The sequence below is a fragment of the Lipophrys pholis genome, assembly GCF_963383615.2.
Source record: "Lipophrys pholis genome assembly, chromosome: 5".
Taxonomy (NCBI): Eukaryota; Metazoa; Chordata; class Actinopteri; order Blenniiformes; family Blenniidae; genus Lipophrys; species Lipophrys pholis.
Window position 1 is genome coordinate 15,911,432 of NC_137628.1, and position 25,601 is coordinate 15,937,032.

At 44.7% G+C, this 25,601-nt stretch overlaps 1 protein-coding gene across 1 annotated transcript; it reads right to left on the reverse strand.

Annotated features, from left to right (window-relative positions):
* Window positions 1-884: 884 nt before the first annotated feature.
* Window positions 885-24,968, reverse strand: prr36a (proline rich 36a; the record flags this gene model as incomplete). Its single annotated transcript, XM_080463618.1, has 7 exons — window positions 24,719-24,968; window positions 12,847-13,492; window positions 12,666-12,765; window positions 6,791-6,999; window positions 3,944-6,535; window positions 1,596-1,897; window positions 885-1,532 (listed from the first exon to the last, which is right to left on the reverse strand). Exons 2-7 carry the CDS (start codon window positions 13,397-13,399, stop codon window positions 885-887), a joined length of 4,404 nt encoding a protein of 1,467 aa, XP_080319744.1. The 5' UTR covers window positions 13,400-13,492; window positions 24,719-24,968.
* Window positions 24,969-25,601: the final 633 nt, after the last annotated feature.

The window sequence follows — 25,601 nt, forward strand, 5'->3', positions numbered from 1 at the left end:
AAAGGAGCTTATTTATTTTTTTAAGCATTTAGAAGCTTGAGGGGTTTAGTTTAGTTTTTTTAAACTGACGGGACATTGTGTGGAAATGTATCCCACTTTCCTTCCCCTTCTTCCCTTCACATAATTTAAAGCAGAATTCCGTTGACCAATCCAACGTGCACCTTTTCTCCCCAATAGATAAACTCAGGTAAAGCTTGGTCCTCTGTCCCGACTTCACTGCCTGTTCTTGAGGTCTTTCGGTTTCCACACCAGTGTTTTGATCAGGAAAACATCTACGAGGACAGCATCCCTGCTGCCTGAGGCCAAAATAAAAGTAACATTTTGTTTTGCATCAATAAAAAGTTCGAGACAGCGAAGCTGCAGCACCGACAAGCATCGGTGTTTTTTTTGTGCTCGTCTTCAAAGAACAGTCAGAAATGGATCTCATCTGCAGCGATCCCCGACCTGCTGGATGAGACTCCTTCATTGAGATCCTTTTATTTTCTAAAGCTACATGGCGCAGATCCCCCCCACCCCCACCCCCACCCCCTTTACGTCTCACAATAATCCTGTGAGCTCCTCCTTAGTAGTTTGGGAACCTCTCAGGCACAGCACCATTTTTAGGAATCCGACAACAGACGGATGGAAGAGTTTATGATGGTACTTTTTAAAGATGTTGTGCACTGAAGAGTTTAAATGACTGGACATGTGAAACAATGTGACGTCAAGTAAACGATCCAGGTCAAGTTCTCCCCCCCCCCCCCAAAAATGGATGAATCAGTGCCAAAGTATTTGTGTGTAGTAGCAGTGTGCCATTCCTCGTACATGTTTGTTGTTGTATTTGCCGACACAGCACTTTACACAAATGAAACATCTGCACACAACCAAGGTGAACACTAAGTCGCTCAGTGATGTGTCTCCAGCTCCACCACCGTCCACTCCCCCTGCGGAGAGCTGCCGGTGGCCTCGGGGGAGAAGCTGCTGACTGAGGTGACGGTGGCCGAGGGCGGGGTGAGCGGCGGCAGCAGGCTGGGCCACAGGCTGCTCTCCAGGGGGCTCAGCGTTCCTCCTGCCCCACCGGGGAGCAGCAGCAGCGACGAGCAGCCGTCTCCGTTCAGTAACAGGGTCTGATTGATCAGCTGCTGGACGATGTCCACCTTCTTGCCCCAGTCCAGCTCCAGGGGCGGCGGTCGCTCGGGAGAACGAGAGGAGGGGCTGTTGGATGACTGGAGGGAGTCTGTGGGAGGAGGGGAGTCTGGCGGGGAAGTCTGGTCTCCACCAGGCTCCGTTTTACAGCTCGCCGCCGTCGCTGACTGATATGTGTTGTGTTTCGTCTCATTGTGCTTCAGGTCATTCATTCTGTCCACTTCACCTTCCGCCTCCTCTTCGTCGCTGTTCTCCAGGGCTTCGTAGATGGTGGAGAGGCCAGAGGAAGGGGAGAGCAGCCCAGTCTGACCTTGAGTCTGCAGCAGCTCTTGCTGCCACTGCATGATCTGCTGCCTTTGCTTCAGCTCCTCCTGCTGCTGCTGAAGCTGCAGCTCCAGATCTTTCCTCTGGAGGAGTTCCTCTTTCTTTCGTCTTTCCTCTTCCTGCTTATTCCTTTTTATTTCCTCTTCGGCCTCCTCCTTCTTCCTCCTCTGCTCCTCCTCCTCCCGCCTCTTCCTCTCCTGCTCGGCCTCCTCCAGAGGCTGGCTCTGCTGCGCCCGGCGCTGCTGCATCTCCTGCAGCTGCCTCTGGTGCTGCTCCAGCCGGCGGAGCTGCGGGCTCAGGGCCTGCTGCGCAGGGCTCCGGGGCGGGAGGTCGGCGCAGGTCAGCTTGGGCGGGGCGGCGGCGGCAGCGTGCTGCTTGACGATGTCGTAGTAGGTCCTGGGGTAGGCCGCGTGATCGCGGCGGTGGGGGAGCGGGAGAGCACTGAGGCCTGTGTGGGAGAGGAAGTAGGAAGGAAGATTACGGTAGTATGAAGTTATAAAACAGGTCACAGGCAGCAGAACAGAGACAGCAGTGCAGTGTGAGTACAAGCAGAAGGGTGAAGAGGAGGGGTGGGGGGGGATTCAGAGGCTCATACTCGAGCAATAGTGCGAGCATTGTGAAGCCAAGGCCAAATGTCTGCCAGTAGCCTACAGCCACAAAGTGACCAGGGATTACTTGTGCTTTTGAACAAGTGACAGTTGGACCTTGTTTGAAAATAGTGCAACAGTTAAGTATTCCGGGGTGTGGAGTGAGCAGTTTAAGGAATTAAAAAAAAAAAAAAAAAAAAAACAGAAAGTAGTGTCCCGAGGTTTAGTGATTGGGGGTGGAGCCTGGGTCGAGCGTTTGGGAAATTTTGTGCAGAGAGCAAAACGGCATACTTGTAGTGAATTATTTCACTTTATAGAAATGACACCCAGAAAAGAAAGATTTGTTTGTGCAAAAAAAAAAAAAAAAAACAATCAAAGCAGCCAAACTTCCTGTATATGCAATCACTAGCCGCTAACAGGAAAGCCCATCGCGAACTGAAGAGTCATCACACGTGAATGGAGTTTATAGTTAGTGAACCGGTGACGCATGCAGAAGCTCTCCATGCATTTACACACATCCAGCATCACAACGGAATGAAAGCTCTGAACAGGAGTCAGGTTACAGAATGTGACGCTCTAAAGCAAAGCTATTGAACAGACCCCGGACAAAAACAAAGCAATGCGATCAAAATCAACTCGTTGTGCAACCGTGACATGCATCAGCTCTGTTGACATGGATACAGTGCTGTCGAGCAGAGCGGTGAGAATGGTGACAAAATAAAAGCAGTCGAGAGCTACCATAGCGACACACCCAGTGAGGTGGAGGGACAGTACAGAAGGAGAATGAGCAGAGACCGCTCCTTCTTGAAGCTGCTGCTGGATGAGGACAGACGTCTTTGCTGCACAGATGAGACGGTGTGACGAGGATGAACAGCTCATGGAGGCTTGTTCTCTTGATCACTGGTGTCTTGGAGGCTGGACGAGAGTTTGACCGCTTACCGTGTCCACATGTCAAAGTTAATGTTCATAACCGAGGAGGAAAAGTAGCAGCTTGTAACAGTCAACTCCTAATTTACAGATCAATTTTACGAGTCGTTAAATTGATTGGATTTTTTTTATTTTTATGAACTTGTTTGTAAATGCAAACTGAAGGACTGATTGTTGGAACGTGTCAAGCGCGTGAGTTGTGCAGAGCCACTGGTCAATGATTCATTTCATTGTTTGCCAAACACCAGTGGTATATAGGTTTGTGTACAAGACAAATCCTTGCGTCAATAATACTTCCTGTACTGTACTCCCAGAATACCCACATCAATAAGTGTACAGTGAGAATACGTCATGGTAAAAAAATCTAATCTTTATTTAAATTTTTAAGTTGTTTTTCCTCCAAAAAGATGGATAAACAAAAGAAATAGCCATGGTACAAGTTAAAGTGCAAGACGGTTAGAGACGAGGCAAACTGCCTGTGTCGGGCTGGACAGTGAAATCAAACATGTACAATCAACAACACATTTTCAGTTATCTTAGTTCTGCCAAAATACTAGGATAAATATGCATGTAAACATGTCAACTTCATTTTACTTTTGTATTGTTTGTTTCCCTTTTTAAGAGCAGTAAATAGACAAGTCACATAAGAGCTCAAGAAAACCACACACGTTAAAACAGATCAAAACCTGGACACGCTCACACATCAGGAGGAAATAGATGGAGCTATTGCACATACAGGAATTGAAGCCACATACCATAATGGAAATGTTATATCAGAGGAAAGAGCCAGAACTGTCCTCCATTATTTCGTCCCGTTTTTTGCTCTCTGTTTTTTTTCCCTTTTTCTTTTAAGTGATTATGTCCACCCCCAGACATTTCAGGACAAACTAACAAGACTTACAGCTGTGATGTTGTGGGAGGCCGAGAGGAGTTAAGAGATATTACATGGGCTGTTAGGGAGATGATGAACTATACGTTACCTGCAAAAGAGTCCTCAGTCTTTTCACAGATAGAATAGTATGGAGGCTGGACATCGTCTGGGTTTTCCTCTTGTTGTGGCAAAGCGCTCTGAGCTGGAGGAAGATTTGGGCCTTCCTCCGACTTCAAAGCCTCATCTTCGTCATGCTCGGCAGACTCCGTGTCCTCCTTCCCACACTCGATATACTGCTGCTCTGGCAGACATGGCTGAGCATGAGAGTCCTTGGCCTCTTCAGGCAGCTCCTCCAAGGAGAAGATGCCAGGGCTCTTGATGCAGCTCTCCCCTGTGGACTGGGCGTTGGAGTTGGAGGTCGTGGTCATGGTGTCAAAGCCGTAAGATGCCATCGAGGTAGCAGATGGCGGCGTGGCATCGTCAGCTGCAGCACTGTTCAAGCTGATTTCGACTTCCTCGCCCTCCTCCACGGTCGACAGGCAGCGCTGAGCCGGGGCCGAGCCATCGGAGGTTAAGTTAACAGCAACGGGAGCCTCCAGTGACTCTTCCAGCTGAGCCTCACCTTCTGTGTCACTCGCCTCGTCGTCGGTAACAGAGGACGAAGAGGGGTTGGAGGTGGGGGCTGTTGCTGGCCCTCCAAAGGCTTCATCAGTAGGTGGGGCATCTGGTTCAACATTTTCCAGCTCCTCTCCCTTTTCTGCATGGGCACCCAGATCCTGGTGGTGCAGGTTAGGCTGTGGGAATTGGGGCGTGGCTTGCACAGAGTGAGGCTGGAGCTTCCCTTCTCGATTGTATTCTCCCATGTCCTCCGGTGTGCTGGTCTCACTGCTCAGGGTACTTGATAGAGACATTCCTGGAGCAGAGAGGGGAGCTGGGATCAGATTCTGCCCTGGAGCTGGTCTGGAAGGATCAGCGTACATTTGGGCCTCTGGATTTTTCTGCTCGTCTTTGACAGATGAATAATCATGGACTTCTTGGTTGCCAGGAACTAAAGGATCAGATCCCAGTTCTAGCCAAGCTTGAGCTGGGGCCTGAGTTGGGGTCTCTGAGTCTAGTTGCCAGGGGTCAGCTGGAGGGCTTGCATCAGCTACTGCTGCTGCTTCTTCTGCTGCTGCCTGTTCAGGCTGGAGAGGGTCCCCCCAGGGATCAGCAAAGGGGTTTGGTTGGTCCCACTGAGCAGCTGGAGCAGAGGGCAACACCGGTGGGGGAGGAGGTTGAGCCATCCTGTTCAAGTTGTCCAACCTTTCATCCTCAGCAAAATCGTCCTCATCCGCATTCCCGTAGCTCTCCAGTCCACTTTCAGTCACTCCCTCACTGGCCATCTCCACATCGTCATCATCTTCATCGTCCACATCATTGTCATGTCTGGGCCTCGGCAGTTCATCCGTCCGCTCTGAGCCCACATCCATGTCACAGACCCGATCACTGTCGTCCTCGTCTTCATCCTCATCGAAGTCATTAACTGGTATGTCGGGAACTTTCTCAAAGTCGGGGGAACCTGCTGAGGCGCCTTCCATGTCGATGGCTCCTTTCAAACTGCCGTCTCCCAGATCGTCCATGCTCTCCGTACCCTCCAAGACACCAGGGGCGCTCAACTCAGATGCTCCCTGCTGGCTGCCGCTAACTTCCTCAGAGTCCAGCTCAGAAAGCAAGGCTCCACCGGCTCTCCATGCCGACCCAGCCGCTGGTCCAGCAGACCCAGGACGAGATTCCTCGGTTGGCTGTGTGGTCCCACTCATTTCTGACACAGACACCAGCTGGCTTCCCTCTCGCTCCTCCTCATCTTCCTCTTCATTTAGATTGGTGGAGGGAATCAGCGAGATGGCAGTTGCTCCTGTGGGAAGAGCTGCAGATGTTGATGTAGTTTGTTCAGCTGACAAATGAGTCATTTCCTTTGACGAGTCTGGAGAGCGAGCTTCAGGTAGTACTGCTGGCTGAGCTGGGGCAGGGATCTCCTCCTGCGCCGTCTGCAGTGAACAGCCGTTTTCTGACTCTTCTTCGGGCGGAGCTGTGCTGATGGGGCTTGGTTGAGGTAAGGAAAGTGCTTCAAGGCTTTGCGCAACCTCTTGAGGAGCAGGAGCCACATCTATTGTGAGGCCTGAGGTGGGGACCTCTTCTGGGGCAGAGGCAATAGGACGCGATGCTTGAGGTACGGCTTCAGCCGCCACTGCTTGAACACTCGCTGCTGCAACATCAACCGATTTTGGCCCTGCAGGTCTCCGTGTCCCTGCAGCTCTTAGTGCTCCTATACCCAAAGTGGTCGCTTTTGAAACTTCGGTCTTCTTGCTGGCATTGAAAGGTGACACATTCTGAGTGGGTTTTTCATATTTAGATTTACCCATGTTACTGACTCCCGGTCTGGTGGCTGGAAAGGCAGGTGGCATTCGAACCTTGGAAGGGGTGTTGTTGGCGGCAGTGAATCGTGTCTCACCTACAGTTTTCGCTGCAGCTTCAGGTTTTGTCAGCTGCCGTGGTTTTAACTGTGACACTTTAGTATCTGCTGCCTTTGTTGTTTGTTTGGAAGCAGAGCTGAGCTTTACGGTGGATGCTAATTTAGTTGGATCAGGCTTTTTGGTGGCAGCTGAAGCTGTGGACGCTGTGGGTTTCCTGGCTGCTGCAGTGGAGGGTGGGCGAGTGACATCTGAGGCAAAACACAAAATTTGCAAATTTGAGATCAAAATTTTAAAAACTGTCACAATTTTCCCAAATGCTCCATCTTGACATGTATTAATTGTGACAATATTACCATTGCTTATAATCACACTATTTTACTATTAAAAATATACAAAAAACAAACCATAAAGCGGAGGATATTGATGCATTTTCAGACAATATTTTAAGTAAAACTAAACCACTTGATGCCAACCAAATGGCCTTGAAGAGCAGGAAGTCTAACCTTTCTTTGCAGCTGGAGCTGCATTCTTTGGAAGCTGTGCTGCAGCAGGCCTGCCAGCAGGTGGTGCAGTAGTCACTCTAGAAGCTGCTGTTTTGGCAGTGGAGGTGGTGGAGGAGGACTTGGCTCCAGCCGGCAGAGGCCTGGTCGTGGCTGTGGTCGGCCTCGATGTGGTAAAAGAAGGTTTAAATGCAGAGGGCCCTGCAGTGGGCCTGAAAAGAGAGCAAGAGGGGGAAACGAATTGACTTATTCCACTGGCAAAAACATAAAATCTGATGTTCCTACTCTGAATATATCAACAAGCAGAAATAAGTCACCTGCAGATGTAAACCACAAAAATAATTTCAACTTATGTGAACCCATTCACAGCGCTACCCATTCACATTCACAATGATGCCTCCATGCTGCCTCTGTGCTTCAGCCACGTCCAAGTAATGAAGTCATAGTGGGGGGGGGGGGGGGGGGCGGCATGCAGCAATAGATTGGAGCCAATAGACCTTTTTATATAGAAATTCTATTGAAAGGAAAAGGAGAGCACTGTTTCAAACCCCAAAACACTGCACAAATGTAATGACTCCAACCACAAGTCAACTCTTTTCTCCGCCTTCTCTTCTTTTACCAGGCTAATACCACTGAGGTAGGAGCACCCACAACTACTTCACCGTGAATCCCTCATGAAGCCACCCTATAATGAAATGAAGCAGATGGTATAATCATCATCTCGTGTGTTACTGCGCTCACTTAAACCTGTTGCACATCCAACAGTAATCATACCAAGTAAAACTTCTTAGAACGTGACCTGATGTTAAAGACCTGTAGTGAATGCCGATGTGCCATCCTTCACAAAACACAGGATGTGCCATTGTGAATTTTCTGAATTCCTCACACAACATTTTATCCAATTCTCGAAGCCAGACAAAAGGCCGAGCTGCCAACTACAACACAGTCCATTAAATGAGCCACAGGCCGTACAACACATGAAGCCTGGTGTGCAAAATCTAAAACCTCAGAACTGTAAATAATCTGCAAGACAGCCATTTCTAAGTAAAAGATTGACTGGCACTTAGTAGATGCAGACATGAAGACATAATGCAGATTGTTGTAATTGGCAGTGGGACTGCTGTTTCTAACATGACAGAGTTCATATGAACAGCCCAACTATGAGGGCTTTCAGTAGGGTTAGCAGCCCGGCACACAGATGCCGCTCCCACATCATAAAAACCATTACAATGACCATTTGTTTTCCCCAAGATCAGAAAACCACTGTACGGACACAGAGACATAGTTGCAGGAGATTGTAATTGTCTGCAATCGACTGGAGTTTTGGGATAGAAACTGCAGCCAAACAGTGGAACGTCAGCGTCAGACAGTGAAATTACATCTGCCCAGAGCAAAGACTGGCTCATGAAAAACTGACATGGATGCACAAAAAAGCAAGACAGACCTGAGTGATTAATGTGCTGGATCAAAGTTGTTTTTATGTGTATTCATGCATACATACATGATGCAACCTGACAACTCAATTCTATCCACCTTGGTTTAATTGTTTTAATGACTGTGCAGGGGTAGTAGTGAGGGAGGTGAATGAAGACTGTTAATATGAATAAAGGGGAGGACTTGAAAGACAATGGAGGGAGCGATGGCGCTTATTCAGGGTTATACTGTCTTATGATTAGTCATAACCATTTGATCGAGAGAGATGGCACACAGGAAAAGACCCACTAATGCCTGCACTCTGCCTGTGGGTGGAGGCTGGTGGTTGTGTTGGTGTATTAGTATGGATTACATTTCCTGCCAGCAGCGGGCTGAAATCAATACAAACCACAGCCAGACGCATGAGCGGCACTACACACCACATGATTTTAAAGGCCAAACAAGAGGTCATCATGAGGTGGGCCTTCTGCAGCAACACCTCCAAGGTAGTGGCAACATCAGTTATGCTAAAAAGTTGTGCAAACACGAGTTGGAGAGGCTTTGCTGAAGCCACACCCACAGCTCCCTCTTGTCCCGTCAAAAAGCACAGTTGGGTGACTAGGCAGCTTTTTCATGCCAGCTCCTGCAAAACAAATGATTCAATTTCAATCAGAAGTGAAAGAAAGGAAGTGCAATCGGCCAGGAGGAATACTTTATTCTTGCAGCAGTATGCTCATCCTTCATAAATGAAGTGTATTTGGTTTTTTTTTGCTCTTTTTCTCCACTCATCACTTCAATGACCCCGTTCAAGAGAACAGATATGGAGCACCAAACAATACCATGTTTGGTTTGTGGGCCATCCAAAACCAATGGAGAGGCACACACATTCCTCAGGGCTGTGTGCGCCTTCAGTTATCGCCTTGACAGTAAAGAGCAAAAGTCTGAATCAGCTCAGTAGAGACTTCAGATCAAGTGTTGCCTGGATAGACTGTCGCCATGGGTCTTTCCGGTTAGCGGCATAATCCTGCTTTCAGCCAAGACTGTCGAGCAACGACACGGTTTTAAGTACAGTGGGACGACGCAGAACTAATGAGATGACATGAGGGGAAACACATGAGACGAAGAAGACGCGAGAAGAAAGATGAACTGAGCTGAGGTACTGCTGTACAAACACTCTGAAAGCAGTATGGAAAATTCAGGACAAACAGACATCTGTAGACACTGGAAGCCCTTCTGATAACTTGCAGTGGCAAATCTTAATTTTGACAACTGGAAAGCTCAAAGGCATAATCACCTTTTTGCTATACTTCAGCTGCTGAATGCAGCAGATGAAACAATTGGAAAAAATGGATGAAGGGGGGACGACAGAGAGCGATTGCTCAATCACCGCAAGGACACTATGGCACCATGAGTGGAGCAAAGCAAAGCAGGTGCTGGATTTTACAGCTCTAGCTTCAACCCATCAATCTCGGTAAGCAGTGGGACCGAGACGTTCGCCTGTTCTTCAAATGAACCGTCAGTGAAGACCAGGAAACACACATGAAAGAACATGGGAATTTCATTCAATCACACAAACCATACCGACGATCAACCATAGAATACTAATCTACACCATCAGTGTCTGAAACATTTAGCTGAGAATCTATGTTGTTTGGCCTTTATTAGATAAAAAGTCAGCATAACTTTTACCTCAAGCCTGTAGCAAACAAAAGAAAATCCAAAAAGTGTGATTGAAATTTAACCCGAGCATAATCAGAATATTCTACAAAGGAATTATTCATCAAATTTTTAAGAGGGCATAGTATGACAATCCTCAGAGTTTTCAGAAACTCCACTGTCCAGTAAAAACTAAGGGTGGGACGTTTTTCTTGGGGTGGATTAAAGATGAACATGGTGGGTCTAGTTTGGAGACATGCCGTATGCCCCGTTACACCAGATGAAACATTCAACCCACAGAAAAATGGCAGTTTGTCCAACAATGGCCACTGTTGTCACAGCAATACGAGCAACAATATGGCAGGGATTAGATTACAATCGAGATGAACTCGGGGCATTGTGATGAAACTAAATCTCATTGGGTATTTTGCCAAAACGCTTTCAAACCATTAAACAGGGTTGCATGTGTTACCAAGGATGCGCTGAGCAGTCACTCCCAGGAGTCATGACTAATGCAAGTCAAGTCCTGAGCCGAGAGGGTTTGTTGGCATTACTGTCAAGATACCAGCACAAACGGCAGCATTGACTGAAATGCACACCTCTTCTACTGCTGCCGCACATTCAGCCAATTTCACGACCGCACAAAACCACAGGTGGCATAAATAGTAGTGCGGATCATTTGTCAGAGGACACCTGCAGCTCCTGCCCAATGTCACATCCCATGGAAACTTTGCACAAGGATGATGTGCTGCTGTAATCAGACTCCTGCCTCAGTTAATTAATTTAGAAGATGAGCCCCTCCCTGTTAACACTCTGCTACAAACAGTACACAACATTAGAAGCAGCCATGCAGTCTAAATGTGACCCCAGTCACCCTGCACTTTCCATAAAGCTAGATTGAAAAATGTTATTGATCCATACATCAGCAGCTGTAACTAATCATGTGACATTGTGCATAAAGAGAAGCGAGTTTAAAAGAGAGACCTCCATTTGAAGCAACTAATGTTTATATCAACTAAGGAAATTTAATACATTTTTAAGATTTAATTTCATTGATCGACTAAAGCAGAGTTTATCTGAAAAATGATCACTACTACCACCAATGGGGATTGCTGGCAGTTCACTTCATTACCACCTCAGTATTCCGAATGGATTGTGACCAAATCCTATCCACAAGCTAATCATATTTCTGAGTTTGACATCAGTTCCAAGTGTACACCCAGCTGGTGCATTGTCCTGAGTTTTACATCGATGCAAAGTCAGACATTTTATAATGAAAAATACACAAAGGTGTCACTTTAAATGCCATCAGTACTGGTATCTTCCTCAAGCTGTATAATGTAATCAATTCAGAAAGTAAATAGTAGTTCAATTAAACTGTCCACTGTAACAATGGGTGTGTGATCAACCAATATCATATATATATATATATATATATAGCACATTTACCTCACATCATGCAGGCCTACATCTGATGTAGCTAAGAATGTTAAGTTATTTGGATGAACAAACTTCAAAGCACAGAATTCTTCTTCATGCCTCCAATTTACACCACCTATAAATGGACCGTTTTTCTTTCCTCGCTGCATCATCCACCAAGCTTGCAGACTCGAATAATTTTTTTCTTAACTTTCATGCTTTAGCCTTGTGGTCACAACATATAGGATAATTAGGAGTTAATGGGAGCATTTTTGGCAATCGTCAATATACAAGTCATTTTAAAATTTGAGAACATGAACACAGTCCATGTAAATAATCATTTAGTCAGTCTTCTCAAATATGTATTTTGCACGTTAATTTTGCAATAACTTCACAATATATTGAAGTGATAATCGGGGTCGTCAGCACTTCGTACTCAGAGTTGCATACAATTGAATGCATCTGCAGGCCCAAGAGATGACTTTACACAGTTAAGGTGCAAAAAATGTTGGGAACACTAATTTATCATAACATATTTGCTTCAAACCGAGTAAGAACACAGTGACCCTATTCTGCCTCAGAATGATGCAGTATATTATTTAATAATGCATTAGGAGGAAAGATCAGTGTTGATTAGAATCTAATCAACAGGATACTACATCCTGTGGAGAGATTCTGGGTTGCTGCATTATGGATCAGATTTGATAACATTAGAAAGTACCTGTATTTTTCCCTAAATGTTTTAAGCCAATTAAACCAGTGTTTCAATGTTTTAATACATTTTATAAAAGTACACATTTTCTATCTAAAGCTGATGCAAATGACTGGCAAAAGCAAATCATTGACACAGTAGAATTTTATGGTTGACGGAGTCTGCATTAGAGTCCCCTATCCAAACCACTGGTCTCAGTACGACAGGGATTATGATCCAACTCAACAGCTCTCTGCCCTAGGGAGGGGGGTCTGGTTTCTGCCAGGGGGTCTGCTTGGAACAAAGCTGCAGTTCTTCTGTATCACTGGCTTTGTTAAGGCCCTCTGTCTCAGGTTGTTTCTGCTAACATGACTCACACACTTGAAGTGAAATTTGACTCAATAATGGCCCACAGACCACAATGAGCATCATTTTCCACTGCCCCTCTTCAAGGCAGCAAGATAAACAGTCAGCCTGTCATCCACTGTGTAAGGGGCATTACAAAATTAAAAGCCCACAGACAAGTAAAGCAGTCAGATTGAAATCTATGATGGGGAAAAGACAGCATACTAGACTGAAATCAATGAGAAAAAAAAAAAAAAAAAAAGGGAGTTCTGAAATCCAGTTCCCATTTATTTAATCTGACAAAGAGCAATGGAGCTTGCTAGATTTTCATTTGCCTACTAGTGGCACCCATACCTGGTGGTTTTTGCAGACGCAGCACCGGCAGCACCAACTTTAGTTGTGGTCGAAGTGGTAGACTTTGAAGTAGTGGAAGCCATGGTTCTGCTAGCAGCCACTATAATGAAAGACAAAAAGCAAATCGTAAACTATAGACGTCTCAAAAATGTCTGAGGTGCTGATTATTCCTTGAACTCACATGTAGTTTTGGGCCTAGCTCCATTAACAGTCTCAGGTGCTGTTCTCTTCTGATAAGAGTTACTTGGTGCTGCTGGTCTGCTGCCATTTGTTGCTGAAGCAGCAGAGGCAGCCCTGGCAGGTCCAGCAGATGTCTTGTTAGGCTCACGAGTTGGGTTTCTGGATGTTGAGGAAGCTGCTGTTGGTCTTTTGGGCACTGCTCCTGATGCTTTTGCTACTGTTGTCCTGCCTGCCGCGGCAGAAGCAGCGTTTTGGGATGCATTGTTATTCGCCGTGCGGGACGAGGATGTTCCAGGTCGAGGACTGGACATCGCAGCCCCACCTGTAGGCCTGCCTTTATAGTGCACTTTAAATTCAACAGTTTTTGGTTTGACTTCTGCCACTGGTCTGCCATTAACTTGAAGAGCAGAAGCTCCTGTCGTTTCAGCATCTGCTGCCTGCTGTGGCTGAGGCTCGAGTTGCTGTGTTAAGTTCTCCTGTGATGAAGTGGGCTCTGCTCCTGCTGCAGCTTCAGTAGGCTCTGTGGTTTCCATGATACCCCCATCCGGTTTCATCCCCTCCTTCAAAGGTGTGGGCGCCAAAGGTGGTGCTGCCAACTTCTAAGGGCTGATAATGACCTTGAGTGGCCAATTCCTGACGTCAAAGACCTGCAAAAGAACAAAATCACAGAATACCAATTTAGCCTAAACGTCCATTGTTTTCCTTCACCACCTTTAAAATACAGCTTTCGGGCACAAAATTGGATGATTAGTTCTAGAAATTCTCAACATTGGTTCCAATATGCTAAATTTGAAAAAGGAAAAACAGGCTGGGACTGACAGTGTTGTGAACAAGCGGAGGCGACAATCTGACAAGGCAACCAACAGAAAACAAAACAAAAACCATTTACATATGCTCAAATGGAAGACGAGCAATGGATTGTCACTTCATTTGGTGATCACTAAAAAGAATTGTTGGATTGGGAGATCCTGACAGCACCGATGGAAATTTATGTGAAAATAACATAGTTCATAAAAGATGCAGCAAAAAATGAGAAACACAGGGCGATTTGTGGGAAGGCCTCAGTCAAACATGTCTGGTTTCAAGTGGAATGAGTGGTTTCCAGATCACTTATGAGTTCCTTATGGGCTTTGTCCATCATTGAACATGTTCACCATACCCATCGTTTTGCCCCCATGACCAGTCGCTTTCCTTGACCTCTGTCACATCCTCTTCTCATGGTTTTGAATGGAACCTAGACAAGAGGTGCGTGGCACAGCACAAAGAAAACATGTTTGATGGACATATAGTCCATTTGTCCAGTAATAAAAGTGAAGACAACCCGATTGTCATTTAGGTAACTTGCACCACTAAAACAGTAGCAAGGCACTTTAAGACGAAACTTGGCAGTCTTTGCCGAGTTCCTGTCGTTGTTTCAACAGATCACCAAGCTCATGTAGACCAACAGCTGATGGTCTTAAAAATGATCTATTCAGACAACTGCTTGCTAAATTCCTCAGGGTATTTCTGCACTCCATTTTTAGAACATCAAAATGTTAATAAACCAGTTAATGAGAGTTCTTAATCATAGGGTGTGGATTGACATTCACTTTACAACAGTTTTTCCTTTAGCGTGGGGGAAAGGTTTTGGGAGCAAAGGTACTTGTCCAAAGGTCAGGAAACAGTTCGTGTTAAATATTAACATCTGTTACAACACGATTTCTGAAAGACCCCAGAGTCATTTCCTCTATTTCTACAAAGTCAAGTTTTTTTTATTCAGAAAATATGTGCTGGGAAGGACTCAATCTAAACACAAAAAGCAATTGTTACCAATACTGGACTAACTTGTTTGGTCAGTTGGCTTAACACTAACCACAAGCACCCAATCTTTCACATGAAAGTGAATCGCATAATCTTTTGTAAATAAATTGCCTCTCTTCTGGAGGAGGCATGGCTGGGTGCACTTCTTGCCTTTAGAAAAAAAGTCTTCACTATGTGGTACTTTTGCACTCACCATTAACAAATCCAACAATCAGAAATTCCATTGTAAAGGCAGCCCTTTGGAACAAAACATTTGATTAAGGATAATTAGCAAATAAGGAGCATTTACTGTACTTTTTTGTGCAAATCCTATCCACTGAGATTCTGATACCACTAGCACAATGGTGGAAATAAAGATGTAGTAGGTGTCTATCTATTGGAGGGATTAATTATTCTACGTTCACAGTAATCTTTTTGTAATGTAGAAGTGACAAAAGCAAGTGAAATGGTAAAAACGAGACACCCACCAACCAAACGTGTAGAAGTGGGCAGGGGCGGGACATGAGCGAGGCCTTTCACAAGAAAGGTGGCCCTTCACAAGAAATGTGGCCCCAGTACTAAAAAAGGGTCATCAAAAACTGTGGGCATAAGCAAACTGAAGGGTTCAGAAGAATCCATCAATACCTACAGGGCTGGTTCTGCACCTTCTTGCCATCTTCTGTAGTTGTCAGTCACCAGCAGCAATACTCAAGAGCAAGTTTCATATGTGGGCCATAGTGCCTTGTGATTTTGGAATTTGCTGCAGATAAATAAATTAAATGGACACTTCTGCTGTAAGGCACATCAGTAAAGCTTCTGGAAAAAAAAAAAAAACGAAAGAGCAACGCGATGGAAAGCTTGACTGGCACGTCGACATGCATGGCACCACATAGTCCTGTCAATCCAACTACTAATGCCAGGGGCTTAGGAGACAGCAGCGTGAATCACATTCCTCATTTGATGACCCCCCCCCCCCCCCCCTTCTGGGCCAGTAAACGCATCATCTCTGACCAGCTGACATGCTGTGACGTAGCACAGGGGAAATAAACGGATCATTAAAATCTCATCTACACGCACACCGGTATGAGGCATTTTAATAAATTACAACTTGACTCATGTGCAGCATGCTGGTGTTCGTTGTCATGTCTATCACATACTGAAGTTCTGTTTAGATCTGCAACTCCCAAAAAAATGTTCTAGATAAAGAAGCTGATTAGAAGAAAATCCAATGAATGTGGCACTCACAGCATGTTGGAGGTTTTGCGATAACAGGCCTAAAAACTGATAGAATTGACTACATTTAGACGCTACATTTGTCTGCCGAACTAAAAATATTTACAGTTCAATTTAATGATGCGTAAGGCCATATTTCCATCATAATAGAACTCTAGACATCAGTCTTCCGGCACCTCTCTGCCTCCCGCTACATGTCCAGACATCACTAGTTGTGCCTGACTAAATGGGTCACTTTTAATACTTTGTTTAATGCAAGTAGAAGGGGATTTAGCAGTGTTGAGAGCATGCCAGGGGTTCAGAATGCTGCTGGAGGAGGTCTGCTGATACCGATGCTCCAGCTTAATGTCTTCTGCAGATTTACTCCAGATGCTTATCACAATGCTGCAACTATAAAACAGCACAGACAAAAAAAGATGTTGGTGTGTGAGAGGTTGGCTGAGTGAGCACAACATGAGCCTGAAAAACATTTAAGTTATTGACCTTGAGAGCCTTTGTGCACTGGTAACCACTATAAAAGGTTAAACAGTAAAGAGATTTAAATAGACCAATTGGAGGACTTCCTTCTTTCCTTTCCTGCCAGATGAGAGAGTTAAATATATTCTCAGTGTTTTATGCTGCTTGTTGGAAAAAACGGATGCAACCATGGACACTGATCTATAAAGAATTTCAAAGCCACTAAAAAGTCACTTTTGCAAACAGTTGCATTAAAACCAGGCAGAATGTGCCAAGTTGATATTAAAAAAAAGAAAAAAGAAAAAAAGTGAGCAACTGTACTGGACAGTCACATCATACAGTCCTAGTTTCTAAGATTCATGTTCACCCTGCTTCAAGATGATCCATCGTATAAAGAGAGTGCCTAAAGCAGAGATATCAGGAGCACATCTGACCCGTCCACATTCCTGCTCTGCACGACTCCTCAAAGGCTACACAGTGACAGCTGTGTGTGTCAAAGCAAGGAGTGAAGGGACAGAACACAGATGCATGTCTGTGTGCACGCACATTGTGGGAATGTGTGATGAATAAATGGGGATAAAAGTGTGGAAGATGAAAAATGTAAACAGTCTGCCAAAATCTCTATTGAGATTGTTCAGTCGGCAGCATTGCCCGAGTGAAACTTCATTAGGTTTAAAGAAGTCCATTGGCTTTCCTCTGGTGTGCGTCCGGGGCGGATGCATGTACTCCAAAGGAAGAGAGACAGCCAGCCTTCAGTCCAAGTGTGAACAAAAGTGCATGCAAGCGTGCATGCGACTGTGACACGAGACTGAAAGGGAAAACAGGAAGAGGATGGTTGGTTCATGTGGAGGAACGAAGACAACAACAAGAGGTTTAATCTTGTTTGAGCTCAAGGTTAGGAAAACCCCTCCTTTCCCAAACATCGACTAGACGTAGATCATGGCTCGCTCTCCAACTACAATCAGGACACCATAAAACGTTTTACAACCAGGCATCAGTTAAGTTTCTTTAAGCAGATTTATGGGAGACTCTTTATGCACGTCTGCTTCTTCTGACCATACAAGGCAGCAGCAGTTTCTGCTCTATCACTGTGTTTAGTTCACACGCATGCAAAGTGACAGAAGGATAGGGAGAACAGAGAAATCTGATCTGCTGTTGGAACGCAAACATCTTAAGGCATGCAGATGGGCCAAACAGTGCCTACTCGCCTGGGCTTTGAAAGCACATTACTCAATAGTTTGGTCAATGTCTTTACACCAAGCTGCTCTCGCTTCAAAACAAACTAATATCCCTGGAGAGTATTTTACTAACAAATACTTTGTACTTTCCTTTAGATTAGCAACAAACCATTTTATTTTGCACAAATAAGACCAAAGTCAAGCTTCAGTTAGAGAAACACAGGTCAAGATAAATGCCTAAAAACAGGTTACCATTTTTTCTAAGCAAAACAGATTCTTTGAGTGAGACAACCATAACTGCTTCAGAATTCAGTGAATAACCCTGAGCCTCTGTGACAAGAAAACATTTGCTCAAATATTGAACTGCCCTTGTTAGATCAGAGCAGACTACATTTCACTCCAGTTCTCATTGCTTTTTCCCACCATTTATTAAGTGTTCCAAAAGAGTTACCAAAACCAAACTTTAGGCAACTTGCACAACAACACTCTAGCAAGGTAAACGCATCTGTGGAATACTTGTGGCATTTCTTCTACAAGCCCAGCATGAAGTTGTAAAACGTATAAAGAAGGGATCTGATACAAGCACACAGTGGTTCTTTGGCATTTCAAGCCCATTTTAGACATCTTTGTTATTTCAACTATGAATCAGTTTTTTTCTCCGGCAGGTTCAGATTCTATATTTTCTCATATTTCCTTCAATGAACTCCACCAACGCATTAATCATATGGGTCTGTGTGAATATGGTTTTACTGATGTACTTGACCTTCAGAGCACCAACAGCAGCTAAATTAGAACAATTTCCTTCTGTACTCCAGTGAAGAGATCAAATACAATCTAATGTTAATATAAAGAAACAAGCTTGTGTCAGACAGTAAACAACACATAAGAGCTCAATGAGCCAGCTCGTCAGTTACCATCAATGATGGTCCATTACAGTGACTGATTTACTGACTCAGCAGTGTACGACAGCTTTAAAGAGCAGAGGCGAGGTTAAAAAGAAATTTCCCAAGAAAATGTCCCATGTTGCATCTATACACACACAATATATAACTAAAGTTGGGAGGATTAAGCAACTCAATGATTCTCAGGGAGGATTTCTACTTCTGGTACTTCAGCACGAAGTGAAGGTACCATTATTCCGTTTACACCAGAAGTCGTCTTATATGTTGCAACCAAAGGTTATTGTTCCTTCAGTGGGCATAAAGTTAAAGCATTACCAAATATTAATATTCAAATTAAATTAAAAAGGAGCAGCGTGTTGCACATTATATCTCATAAGAAAAGGCTAAACTTTCAGCTGGTCACTTCTGACTAGAGATGCGTGTATGTAGCTTGTAATTCTATACTTCAGATGTTAACCTGCAGTAGTAGTTGTGGTGAAGGTGAGAGCAAGTTAACAGAAAAATCTTAAAATGGGTTCCAAACCTGATTGATTAATTTGTTGCACAGCCAGCAGTCAATGCAATGTTCCCATAAGACAAACATTTTAAGAGGGCAAAGCTGCATATAGGAGGCTCATCACGCCTTTCTGAAACAATCAGGAAGATGAATGACCCACGTGTACCTCGTTATATGTAGACAAAGAACCACATTAACCCTCCATGAGCTTCACGCCTGGCTGGTTTTGGTTCATTTCTGCAAATAACATTTGGAACTGTTGACCAGAGCCACATCACAATATTTCACCCCAAGCCATGTCTGCAAAACAAGTATCCCTTTAAGAATTTCTGCGCTACAAAATGGGAGTTGCTCAATTGAAATTGTTACACAGTGATCTGATGAAACTACTAGTCGACTGGGAAATATCAAGCAAATACGCTAAATCCAAATCCAATAAAGTAATGCAAACGAGCAACAGCAAAAAAAATTATATCTCCTGTACTTTTGGGGGAAAAAAAAAGACTTGCCATGTTGAATGTGGAATAATTCACATGAGGTAAAAACAGTGCGTCGCGATTTTAAGCGAATGCCGTCATTCAATTAGTTTGAAAGGAGAGATGACAAATCAGATTTTAGTTTTAAAACTAAAGTGTTAAAAAAAAAAATAAAAAAATTGTTTTCTTTACAACTGAATTTTACTGGCAAAAAAAAGAAAGAAGAGAAAACACTTTCATTGAGGGGGTTGGGCTGGTGGTTAAGCACTGTGCTTATACTAATCAATTCCATACAGGACACTAACATGTGCTAAGTGACTGTAAGCTCCGCTGTAAGACCATTAGGAGCAGGTGGTTAAGTGAGGCTACAAGTTAAGTGGAAAAGGCCAGTTTGCCTTTATGGGAGTGGCTGTCATAGCAGGGTGGACTCCTGGCAGGGCAATGGCCTGAAAGACTGCAGAGAAATGGGGTACAATCTGTTCTAAACCTGGCAGGGTCCAGGACCTGCTGCCATTCCAACAGGCTGGGAGGGGAGAAGGACAAGTCAGCTGGGTTGCATGATCAACCGCCAAGGAATGAAGGATATAAGCATTTGTGCATGTAATTAAATCTGGTAACAGCCACGATCATCTTAAGTGTTTGTGTAGCTACGTCTAACATGAGGGTACTAATGGGGGGAAGGTGGGCGGATGGGCTCCATTGTCTCCACTGTGCACCATATAACCCCCCTTAGGCGGAGAGCCGAGGGGAGTGGGGGTGGGTGTCGAGTGGATTAACTGGTACAGCGGGACAGAGGAGCAGCTGGCACGAGTAACTTCACCCAAAAGACCCCAGGACATCAAACGGGTTGCCAGGTGCAAGAGAGACATTGGGTGACAATGCTTCAATACAGCAGATAAGCATGTTGCTTACATTTGCTGAATGAATGTGATTCTGGAATCGGCCGTGACTTGCTTGAACAATACAAAGACTCACATCTGCAGTTTATCAGAGTTCCACGTAATATACACAAAAAATGAATGCCAGTCTCGGAACAGGGAGGCTCCTGCTCACTTGCTTCCTCTTCCCTTGTAAACACTGAAGTCAGCAGTCATGCAGATTAATTGCTGGCAACATTTAATAATCCTTAATGGATACAAGCTTTTCCATAAAAGCCTCCATCTAATAGCTAATGTAAAAGTCAAAACATGAATATAAGTGAGAGGAAAGGAAACTGAACACCAAAAGATGTTGACCCAACCAGTTTCAAGAACTTGTTTTGACATATGTTCTTTCACACGAGTATTGATGCTTCTCGCCAACAACTTATAAAAAAAAAAAACAAGTGATGCTGAATGAATCAATAGAGTGACGAGAATCTGAATCACATCAGCAAAATGTTCAGTCTTTGATTTCAAGTGGAATTAATGTTAAACTACTTCATCACGATTGTCAAGGACTGTTGACAGGTGGAACCTCGCTGTTCACACAATGAAGCCAGGCAACAAGTGCACTCCTGTGAACCAGCCAACTGGTTCCAAACAAGCAAGGCAGATAGTCAATATGATGCCGAGAGCCTGCGGGCTGGATCAGTTACCCTGCCTCTGACTTAGCGTGGTGAGCTGAGGTCAGATGGACACAGATCCTACACCTCAGTTGAGCAGCCTCTCTGTGAGCCACCCAAACCACAGCCACGCCCCAGTACTGTAAAACACACATCACATCTGTTAATACACAGGACCGGTTATCCCCATGCAGATCGAGGCATGGCATGATAGGATAGGATACACCTCGATGATAAACTTCTAATGACTTTTCAATGCCAATAGCAGCTACGCAGGGAAAATGGGTCCAAACCAAACTAATCAAAAAACTGTGGGTGTTATCCAGTGTTTCACAGCACATGCAGTTCTTATTACCAACAAACATGTCACAATATAGAAGCAGCAACATGCGCCATAATAAATATTAATTTTAGCCCATGAATAATTGATCTTCAAGAAGCTAATCATCCTTTACAGACCAGGACAGCAAGATGGCACTCATGGCCACCACAGTGAGCCAACAAACAGACTTTCAAAGTGCTGAAATACTTCTTTTCAATAATTACAGTGCAGTGAGTTTAGCTTAACGGTCCCAGACAGACAAGAGTGCCTAAAATGCAGCGCCAGCATCCACCACTTTATCCTAATGGGCAGGAGAGTGCCAGTCTCCAAACCACAGTGACGAGAGTTACAGCACTGCACCATCTACAAATGCCACAGCTTAAAGCCAAGAGGAACAGAGCAAACCTAAAGGCCGAAAGAGGAAATATTGTTCAACCCAGAATAGTTTCCGAAACATGTTGAGCTGTGGCGAAGCAAGGGTTGGGGTTGAATTTCCTTGGGTGCGAGACAGAGACTGACACTGGGAGTTGGTTGCATCTGCTTTTAAAGCAGCTGGTTACAAACAAGATTCTCATTTGTTCAGGAACTGTACTTCTATTCAGCTGCCCCGACTCTGGCTCAGTGCCTCAGACATGCTTATTTTTGGCAGAGAAAGCAAAGAGACATTTATAACAAAATGCAACTTTTTTTTTTTACAAACAAGCGAAGAGGTACTGTTAAGCACAATGTCACAAAACATTCCTCCCGGTTCTCAAATATTAAACAGTGGGTTATAAAAATCTCCAGGATGCTGATCAATTGTAGCATAAATATGATAGAAGATAGATTTGAAATTTTGATCCTGATATGTGATCAGAGGCATTTCTTTATATCGAGTGAAAATTACAAAACACAGCTCATAAGCCCTTAAATGCACTAATCCTTGAGTATACAAACAATCAAACTGAACAAAACTGAAACTGGATAGTAGATCATCAACCACATCAAATAAAGAATGCTCACCCACGCCTGGCATGACAACCTTCGGAAAGCATTCAAAAGGAACGACGAGGCCTTAAAAGAATTTTGGAAACAAAGGTGTGTCAAAGTGATCGGTCTTATCGGTTGCACCCAATTTAACCATCCAGGCACACCACTTCAGGTGTCTACTGCCTACATTTCTCACGGCCTGTCATGCCTGAAACCCATGAGGCCCTGCTGCTGGGAATATTACAGGCACCATTCAGAACACTCAAAAGGTCACTTTTGCACAATGCTTGTTCTAAATTTAAAAATCACCGGAAGCAATGCCCCAAGCCCTCTTAAAGTTCTAGGAAGCAGTGAATTGAGAAAACTATTTTGAGCTCATTCGGTTTGCTGCAACCTTTAGGAAGAGGAAACGGGAGGTGTGGAGGAGGGATGTGGCTGTGTTGCACAAAAACACTGTCCCAGTTTACCGACAAAGAAAAGTATCACTCACTGAACCCAAGAGGTAAACAGCTTCTGTACTTTAACGCTCCAGAGGCAAAATTATGGTCAGATTTTAAGATAAAGATGGTCATTTCATTACTTAATGTTACACTTAAAATGTTGGCTATTCTTTACTGTGAAGTCCTCCGTTAACCAACTTTACACTTTGGTATTTGTTTAGTCATTGGTGAAAAAAAATAAAATAAAATGTGGACAGCTGAAGTACTGCCTTCTGTTCGTCTTGGTGTGAAAACTCCAGTAATGGCCACCGTTGACCCTGAATACGGCCTTCTTCCCGGCAGTTATATAGCAAACTCAGCACTACCCTCTCTTGAATGGAGAACTTTTCAATTTTATGACTGCATCCGTCACTGAGCCACAACATATTGTGAATTCCACTGGTGACTTCAAGAATTGGGTGAAAACTAATCTGTCCATCTTCGACACCTCTTTAATACAATCCTGAGCCGACTGTGGGCAAAAGCAGGAAACACTCCGATACGAGTCCTCAATTAACCTCGGCTGCATTTAGATACTGTAGGAGGAAACCCACAGGGAGAACATGTAAACTCCACATCTGAGGAGACTCAAGTACAGTTTGGTTCATTGGTATTGTAAAACCACTTATTGAATTTCAATAAAAGCAGTCAACAGCAATACATCCGACACCAAAATTCCTATCAGACACTTAGAAATTATGCAAAACTGACCCCAAAAAAGTAGTTTGTCTGTCGTAACTACTACAGTAATCATGACTTTTTGTAGCAGTAGCTACTAATCAATAAAATTCAGTAATCTGTACAATTTTGACTGTTGCCAATTGAAATCGTTCAAATATGCAGGACAGCTGTGATAAACTTAAATGAAAATTGTAAATGCTTGAGTTTCAGAACAAATACAGCATAATGATTAAGTGATTCGAACAGTGGCCCGACTACAAAAAAAGGCCTTTAGTTGAAAGAGATGAGCGAGAGGTTCCCAGATACACCTGCTCCCTTACATAGTGCACGCCATGGATACGAGTCGGCAGTTAATTTGCATTTTGTGTGCAAGTGACCATTTCCTCAATTGTGTTGGGTTCTAGTTCCTCACAAGTCTTTGCAATAGAGTACAAGTGCGATGGCTGGAGCTTTTAAAAACAGAAAATAAAACCAACTGAGAACTGAAAAGGAACCCTTGGAGCTTGTCCAGACAGGCTGCTTAAGCAATGGGAGGTGTGGTATAAACCTGGGTCATCCACACAGGTGATGAGTAGCATTTAGATGCACCAAATACAAGCTTTAGTAAAAGGTCGACATGTCAACTATCACGCCAGAAACTGCTGAAAACCTCTTGCAACCACACCCAATGCACAGTGATTATGTAATGTAAACACACACAGCGGCCAAAACCTGGAGGACACACACCACGTCCAATCTGAGACCTGCACACAGGGCTGTGCCACAGTCCGCGTGCAGGAAGTGAATCTATCAAAACACAGACAGATGGTAATGCTGGAAAATATTCAAAAATGCGTTTCGGTATCAGGCAGGGACCGACGTGCACGAGTTTGAGCAAAGTGTGACCCGAGCTGACGACAGGATGCTGTCAGACTGTCCCTGGGACCCTGGGTGCTGGTTCCAGGATCTCGGACTCTCTCGGTTCATTTTTCGACTTTAAACGAGACTGGTAGTGTCTGTGGGAAGAGAAGGCCCGGTTTAGCCTCACACAACAATAGCGGTGTGCCCCGGCGGGGGCTTGCTCGTCAATGAATCCACTCAAAGCGCTGAAGCCCAAGACAACCGAGCCCCCCCCCCCTCCCGACATGAGAGGCTCCCAGCGCGGCTAACAGAGGCTGGAAACACCGACCACACAGAACCGGCGAGAGCTCGCGTTACATCCATCACAACAACAGGGCGTCTGGCTCAAAAACACATATTATTAAAAAAAGGCATTCAAACTAGACGGAGAAGGGGCAGTTCACGGTTAAAGGGGGGCGTTTGGAACGAGGAGGGGCAACTTCAATCATCGTGGAGGAAACGTGTTCAAGTGTCCGTTACCTCTCAAGTGTCGCCGCGGCTCCTCCGAGGCTCCCGCGGGCAAAGAGAGGGAACAAGACGGCCCCTCCAGGGATAACGCTCCAAACAGTGTCGCCGGAGCCGTGAAACTCGGAGCGGAGTAACAATGGGAGAGCGTCCGTCCTTCTCCCTCCACGTTTGAGCGTCGGCTGGCGGCTGGCGGCGGCTCCTCCTGATGAAGGGAGGATGGACCGGGGCGGGGGAGTGACCGAGAGGAGGCCAGCTGCACTCTGATGAGGGCGAGGCGGATGAGCGTGCTCAGTCCGTGCTGATGCCGCTCCGGCCGAGAAATGCAGATTAAATCCCGCCAGCCGCCCAATCACAGGAGCCGCGCGCCGATGGTTATGCAAAACAGGAGCTTGACGTCCAATTCAAAAAAAAGAAAAAACCCGAGCGCAGGCTCCGTGCAGCGCCTTGGGGGGGGGGGGACCGGGGAGAGAGGAGGGGGAGATTAGGGGACAGGCCTCCGGAGGACTCCCACAAATATCATGTAAATCCCACAAAGACGCACTAATCTGCCAAAATGAGACATAAAAGCGACATAAACAACCAGAGATACCACGCAGAGGATCACTGAGATACAAAATAACAACATAAACATACAAAACAACTATGTAAGGGACACGAAATACAAAACTGTCACACAAAAATATGAAATATTTCATTTGATTGCATTTTTTTTTCTTTATTTTCGAACATGCTCCGATCAAATATAAACAAAAATGTATATATACAGTATAATATTGAAAATGGAATGGAATGTTTCCCATCCTAAATTGTAATTGAAAGGTTATAAATACAACATGAGACACAGTACATACGCATGCATGTAAAGTGCACTATATAAATCTTTTTAGGCTGTAGA